The sequence below is a fragment of the Saimiri boliviensis genome, chromosome 18 (assembly GCF_048565385.1).
Source record: "Saimiri boliviensis isolate mSaiBol1 chromosome 18, mSaiBol1.pri, whole genome shotgun sequence".
Classification (NCBI taxonomy): Eukaryota; Metazoa; Chordata; class Mammalia; order Primates; family Cebidae; genus Saimiri; species Saimiri boliviensis.
In genome coordinates, this window is record NC_133466.1 from 14503382 (window position 1) to 14511433 (window position 8052).

At 38.9% G+C, this 8052-nt stretch overlaps 1 protein-coding gene across 1 annotated transcript; it reads left to right on the plus strand.

Annotated features, from left to right (window-relative positions):
• Positions 1-1016: 1016 nt before the first annotated feature.
• Positions 1017-1607, plus strand: KRTAP8-1 (keratin associated protein 8-1). Its single transcript, XM_003927675.4, has one exon. It carries the CDS (start codon positions 1087-1089, stop codon positions 1276-1278), a length of 192 nt encoding a protein of 63 aa, XP_003927724.1. The 5' UTR covers positions 1017-1086; the 3' UTR covers positions 1279-1607.
• The last annotated feature ends 6445 nt before the right edge of the window (positions 1608-8052 follow it).

Consider the following 8052-nt stretch of genomic DNA (forward strand, 5'->3'; position numbering starts at 1 on the left):
CAGGTCTTACATGATCCATGATAGTTTTGATCAGTCTTCTCCCTTCTTCAATTCATGTTTGAGAACTAACTCTGTGCTTAGAGAGGAATAACATTCCTTCTTTATCCTGGGGTGAATGATCATTCTAAAAGTGAAACAACTGATTTCATATTGTCATCTGGCACTTTATAATGTCACATTTTTTCAGACAATCTGGTTTTATCAGATCTCAGAGAAAAAATATTCTAAATCTTATGGTCATTTTTTCATTCATTTTTCTGTTTATGAGTTTCAACATTTAGTTGAGAAAATGTTTCAGGCTATAAAATTAAATTTGACAATTCAGTACGAGAATTAATCCAAACACTCCATTTTTAATTTTAGTACTATTTCAATACTATGAATTAGAACAGTCTTCTAGAAATGTGATATTGTGTACAGTTTGGGAGAGGACTGTGATTAAGATTACATGTTTAACCAGTTTCCCAAACAAGGTAGCTGTAGATGAGAGAGAAAAGAAGTTTTTCTGATGAGTTCTATGACACTTGTCTTTCGTACTCCAAAGAAAGAGAATCCTTGAAGCACACATATTCTAAGACATACTTTGATTTTGAGAATTTTATGATGGACTCACTATCTATTTGTTATTTTATTAATTAATGTATTTAACACATATTTATTGAATTCCAACTGTGTGTTGTGAAAATTCAGAGAGCAAGAGGATTGCATGACAGCTAAAAACCTCAGAGTATTTCTTGATATTATATGCCTGCTTACCGTGTGTAACATAGGGTCTATGAGACAATGTGCTTTGAAGTCCTGGCAATAATTTTTTTTTAGGAAGGGACGTAATTTTTTTAAAAGGCATCTTCTCCCCGCATTGTATCATATGAGAGCTTTCTTAGGCAACTGTAAAGACATCATAAGCAAGGGCAAAACAAGTTAATGAGCTTTTAGAATGTAAATTGGTGTCAAGAATGAAAATGAGGGCCTTGTGTTTTCACCACACACCACAGCCAGGGTATATAAAGAAGGTTCTGAGACTAGGAATCCATCCCACTGAGGAAACGCACTCCGTTGCTACCTAAGCCATCCACTCCTGACACCATGTACTGCAACAACTTCTCCAGTGCTGTCTTCCCAGGATGCTACTGGGGCAGCTATGGCTACCCGCTGGGATACAGCGTGGGCTGTGGCTATGGCAGCACCTACTCCCCAGTGGGCTATGGCTTTGGCTATGGCTACAACGGCTGTGGGACTTTCGGCTGCAGGAGATACTGGCCATTTGCTCTCTACTGATTGGCTGAAATCCCCGAGGCATAGAATCTTCTTTTCCTTGAAGGCTGAGCAGCACATCTCCAAGTTCCTCCCGTATCCACTCCTTCAGTCCTCATTTGCTCATCAACCTCAGAGACACTGCCTCGAGTCCCGGGGGAGGAAAATGAAAAACCAGATGCTTCCTTAAGCTGCCTCCCCTGGCTGATGTTCTCTGGGACATATTTGGAAACTTGACATCTCTCTTGGACATGCACTACTTTTGAATTTTTCATGACACTCATGACTTGTCATAATGAAGTCGTGGATATGTCTGTCAAAATCTCAATAAACTAGTTTCAACTGGCATCATATTCTCATGCTAGAGTGAAGTTTCCTTTCTTGGTGTATGCATATTTTCTGTTACATTGAGGGTGGTGGAGAGTGAATTTATTTTTCTCATGTGGACATTAGGAACAGTGAGAAAGCAAAGAATTATTGATCCTGTGTGATAAAGCTGGTAAGAGGGTGGGTTGTGGGAGATGAATAAAAAGGTTGCCTGTTTGAACCTTCTTTAAATTTTATGATGCCCACCTCCAACCCAGTGGTGCACCATTTATTGCTTGGGGTCCCTTCTCATCTCACTACTTCTGCTCTTCTGCAAGAAAACCCCACACAAGAGGAACTTTTTCAGTCACTTCTATGTTAGTCCAAAAGAAACCCACTGTGTTCCCTTTCCCAGGGACTAAGGATTATAGAATAAAATACCACGTCCCCTAATGAAGGATTCTGGAGCATTGAGTAGCAGAGAAATGTCAGACATCCTTTGGAAATCTTAGAGTTTTTTTTTAGGTGAAGGGATAAATCTCCAATATCAAACTATCTAAGGTATCTATTTTGTAGTTTAGAAGTACTGAGGTTATTCACAACCATGGCAAGTTTCTTAATCTTTGTAGAATCAACATCAGATAGTGAGTTTCACTCTTAAAAGATATGAGCTGTAACGAATATTTCTGAAGATATATCAGCCTTTCTCTGTGTTCCTTTAGAGAAGAGAGCAATTTCCTTTTTATAAGCCAAATAAAAAATGTCTCAATCCTTCTATTGAAAACATCTTATGTGTAGTACAAATATTTTGGTGGTAACAAGATTTGGTTTAACCCTGCTTTTTTATTGAACATATGCAAGAGGTTATATTGCATATGGTTCACTTTATAGCTAAAAGTATAAAGACTATTTGAAGAGGTCATTTCAGAAGAGAGTATTTTCTCCACCATACTTTAATGTATATCTTTTTAAAAAAAATCAGGAAATATCTGATCATTTTCCCTTTAAGCAGTAGTAGACAAGGTTGCGGCCAACAGAATCTCCAGTTTGCAACTTTCTAGCAGCCACATGTTAACTCATGCTGAGAACAGTGAATTAATTAAACATGCAGGTTAAAATAGAACAGAAAAAGAAAAGAGGGATTTTTCAGCAATTAGAGCATCCAATTGAAATTAGATTGTCAGTTTGTTCTGTAATGATGACTGACATATAAAACTTTGGGCTCGAAGGGACCTCTGAGAGTATCTCATCCAGTGTTCTGGAAATTGCAGTATGCAAGAGAATTACTGAGTAGCTGACTTAAAATTTAGATTCTTATGCCTTGTGCCTAGGGATTCTGACTCAATATATCTGGTGTTAGGTCTAGAAATCTGAATTTTTAATTTTTAATTTTTTTAAAGATGGAGTCTTGCTCTGTCACTCAGGCTGGAGTGCAATGGCATGATCTCAGCTCACAGCAACCTCTGCCTCCTGTGTTGAAATGATTCTTCTGCCTCAGCCTCCCGAGTAGCTGGAACTACATGCATGTGCCACCACAGCCGGCTAATTTTTTTGTGTTTTTAGTAGCAGTGGGGTTTCACTGTGTTAGCCAGGATGGTCTTGATCTCCGGACCTCATGATCCTCCTGCCTTGGGCTTCCAAAGTGCTAGGATTACAAGCTTGAGCCACCTGCCCAGCCAGAAATCTACAATGTTAAGAAGCTCCTGAGGGCTTCCAGCACAGGTGGTTTGAGGTCCACACTCTAAGAAGCACTGTTTCGGATCACTACAGATGTGCACTACCCACCTACCCACAGCATTTATTTATGACACTGAGCCTTGACAAAACAAAGGCTTTTACTCCAAGGTGCCTAGTACATCTCAGCAAGACAAGGATAGAGGGTGGAACATTCTTTAAATCCCTAAAGGAGAACAGGAGGTACAACATCTGTGTTTAGCACCTTTCAACTTGAGTTAATATGTGGTTGCTAGAAAGTTTCAAACTGAAGATTGCTTTGGCTATAAAAATGTCTACTATTTTTAGATAGAGAAAGAATCTATTAAGTAGATATCCAGTAGCCTGGTGCTAAAGGTGCAGATGCCATGATCTACTAAAAGGAAAAAGTACGTTATAGAAGGATTTTATAAATTCACTTTTTCCTATTGCATAGAAATGCACAAATTCCTAGTGCACCTGCATTACTTGACATTATTTGATGATTATTTTTAAAAACTGAAATTGAATTCTATCACCTATAGGTCTTTTAAAAATGCATACACCCAGATCCCACCCCTGTACATTCTGAAGGGAAGATCTATGGGGTCTGGGGATTTGTATTAAAAAAAAATCCCTTTAAGTAATGTGATTTTATGCCACCAATTTAGAACAATTACAGGGTCTGTTTTTGTGGCTGTTCTTTTCTGTGCTTCTCAGTTCTCTCCTTTTATTTTGAATTGAAAAACCAAGATAATTTCACCATATCCATATAGAATTCATAAAAATGAAAACAATAAGTAACATGTTACAGGTAAATTTAAGAAAAGCCTGGAACGAACATTTACTGCTACATTAAGGCTTAATGGTAGCCTGTATAGAGTGTAGTTAGGTATTCATTTCTAATTGCATTATCAACTTTGGTATTGATCTGAGCCCAGTTTAGTGCTCTGTAGATAGTGGAAACTCAATACATATGACTAGTTTATCAGGCTGCTTTCCTCAATAAACATGAAAAAAATGTTAAACATCTGTTTGTTACCATCTTGCAGTGCTATTCTTTAATTCATAACCATTGTGGGTTGGGAGCCTGATGTCTGTGCATTTTATGACTTAGGTTTATCTCACAAAGTCACACAGGAAGTTTTGTTGTGATTTTCCATTTCACCATCAATTGCTTGTTTCTTCCAATTGAAAACCACGCTGTGTATCTTTAACACAGCCCTGCTTAATACAGTCTGTATAACTGAGAACTTGATTTGAATATTAAAGGCATCTTGTCTCTAGAAGTTCTAGAAGAACTTTCTAGAGAGACCCCCCAGTAAGTCCAATTAGACCCCCATTCCTCATCATTAGGTTTCCCAATCCCTTGACTACTCTGAAATGATAATTCACCAGTGTTAACTGAATGTATAAATGTTAATTTGCATTTACCCAGGTGACTCACAGGGGAGGTTTAGAGTCCCACAGAATTTTTCATGGCTAACTAACATAAATAATATGTTACGTGATATCCTATTTAAAATTTCTCATGTATTCTCTAAAGGCTATTTTGACGGGATCTGACATCTGCCCTCTCTTATAAGGTTGGCGGAAAAACAGTCTCCAGATGGCACCCTTTATGTGACCAGTGTATTTGGTGATGCTATCCAACAAAGGTGTTGATCATAAAATTATGATACCCCAAAATGTGAAGATAGTGGAGCTGTAGTGAATCTGATAAAAGCGGGGGTCCTGTACTCTATTCATGTTATTCTTGCACATAAGAAATGGCCAAATGATTTTCCCTTCCTCCTGTTTTTTCTTTTCCTGTATTTTTGTCCCTTCTGTGTCTATATCTTTCTTCAGAATTATATTCTATTCCCATAGATTTGGTTCTAGAAATGTCAGTTCATAAGCAGATTTGAGAGCAGTTTCTCACCAAGAAGCTAGGCTAGAAGAGGAGGTTTCCTAGCACAGGGTAATCTCATAGTCATAAGAAGTCACCTTTCCCAAAGATTCATACTGGCCCTGCTTTCCAGACCTCCCAAAAAGCTTTCAGCCACAATGGATACCTCAGGAAGATTATCAAATGCCTTATAAATCTGAGTTCTTCTCAGTAAAGATGCCAAAGGACACAAACAAAAAAACTGAAGAATAGATAATGTTGGCACTTGGTAAATTTTATCCAAAGTGTAAATCTTTTCTTATCCGGAAAAGGCTATTCTTGCTCTTTTGACAATAGCTTTAGACACAGAAGGCAAAGTAGAAACTAGAAATGCTTCATACTCATGTGGGTGATGTTCGGTTTTTCATAATTTTCCTTCAGACAAACAGTGGCCTTTCTCAGAGTCATCCAAAGTATATAGCTTTTGCCCAGTGCATATGTTCAACTCATAAATTTCTGACACCTGCAAGAAAATCATACTTAAAAACCAACCATACTTTGGGAGCCTGAGGCGGGTGGATCACGAAATCAGGAGATCGAGACCATCCTGGCCAATACGGTGAAACCCCGTCTCTACTAAAAATACAAAAATTAGCCAGGCTTGGTGGCAGATGCCTGTAATCCTAGCTACTTGGGAGGCTGAGGCAGGAGAATCGCTTGAACTCGGGAGGCAGAGGTTGCAGTGAGCCAAGATCATGCCACTGCACTCCAGTCTGGAGACAGAGTGAGACTCCATCTCAAAAAACAAAGCAAAGCAAAACAAAACAACAATCAACCAACAAACAAACCCACCCACTCCTCTTTGCTTACATCTTTAGAACAGCATAATTACTTTAAAGCTAAATTCTTGGTCAGCACATGTTGTCATCTCATTCATTTCTTATGATGCTGACTATCTTCTCAATTTGGCTTATTTGAGATTCTAGGCCATCATTTTGCATGTATTCCAGTACAATTTTTCAGTCATTTCAGAGGCAAACGTAATTGGGAAAGGGGCCAAAGTAACCAATATTATTTCTGGGCCTGCAGTGGGTCGTCGTTAGTCTTTGCAACCCCATGAGGTTCGTTTTATTCCAGGTTCTATTATCCCCATTTTACACTTGAGGAAGCTGCAGTTCAGAAAGTTCAAATGACATGCTCATAGTTTCAAAGCTAGAATATGGGGCAAAGTGGGGTTTCTAACCTGGGTGTGTTGGATGCTGAAGCCTTGCCACCTTCCTCTCTGCCAACCAGAATCCACTCCAGTTGCATCCTACAGAACTGAAAACACACACTCCGTAAAGGGACTTCGCTCTGTATTGTTCACCCCCATGTTTCCAAAATAAGGCATAGCGTTGAGCTCATATTATCTCCTCAATAAAACTATAATGAATGAAAAAGAGGCTGCTATACTTTTCTTTTTCTTTTTTTTTTAATGTTTTATCCCATTTTAGGTTTTGGGGTACATGTGAAGAACATGCAGGATTGTTGCATAGGTACATAAATGGCAATGTGTTTTGCTGCCTTCCTTCCCCTCAGCTATATCTGGCATTTCTCCCCATGGTATCCCTCCCCAACTCCCCATCCCCTGCTGTCCCTCCCCTATTTCCCCCCTACAGACCTCAGTGTGTGATGCTCCCCTCTCTGTGTCCATGTGTTCTCATTGTTCAACAGCTGCCTATGAGTGAGAACATGTGGTGTTTGATTTTCTGTTCTTGTGTCAGTTTGCTGAGAATGATGGTTTCCAGTTTCATCCATGTCCCTACAGAGGACACGAACTCATCATTTTTTATGGCTGCATAGTATTCCATGGTGTATATGTGCCACATTTTCCCTGTCCAGTCTATCATCTCTAAGCTTGTCAATGAGATCCATTGAAATCATTTATTCAAATAATGACCACAGCAATATTTGGCTGGGATTTTTTGTGATACCCCAGAGAGAGCCCATGAATGTGTGGACTATGAGCCCAGAAATGGCCTCCCAAGATGTCAGGACAGGCTACAGATGCCATTTGGTCAGGATCCCCTGAGAGGCTGAAACAGTAACATCATGCAGCAATTTTACTTCCCCCAGGTCTCAGTGACATTCATTTAACTGTGTCCCTTAGATTTTAGAGATATCAAATAGAGAGTATTTGTAAGTAATTTTTTTCATAAATGTCAAAAATGACTTTATGCCTTGCCTTAGAATGATGGGATGAGTAAGCTCTTCAAAGTTGCACTGCCCACAGATAGAAAGCCAGGGAAGAAAGAAACAAAAAAGAGACACACTAGAGGCTCATGCCAGATCTCAGTGCTTCCCAGCAGCTTTCAAACTTCGCTTTTGTAGTTTGTAAGTACTATGCCACACTCTCACTGGTCCTAACATCAGAACTTGAAGTATAATTCATCTATGGCACTTTATATACACTCAAACGACTACTATTATTCCTGTCTCACTACCTCCACTCAACCTTTCATAACCACGGCATTTAGCTGCATAGATGTATGTTGATTGTAGGCTTGTCTGCTTTGCCTTTGCTTCTAATTTGAAAGGTTTGTTAGGTCTACAAACTCTTTAATATCTCTACTTCAAATCCTGGTATAGGGCTTTATGAAGCATGAGGACATTTAGTAAATTCCTGCAGACCAAAAGCACAGTTTGGTATTGCAATTGGCATGATTTTTGTTCTTGAGATGTCTGATAATTGGAGGATCCAACCTGGAGTCTATTTTAACCAAAGACTTTGAAGACACTGCAGTAACTTCTCATTACAGGAAAAAAATCCCATAAAGTAGAATCCTTCTTCAGCTCAAACTTCTTTCAAGAATAACGAGGATCTCTTTTTTTCAAGGAGATCTAGGAAATTAATGAGACTACTAATTCCCTTGATCTAATAAAGGAAGGAGGTA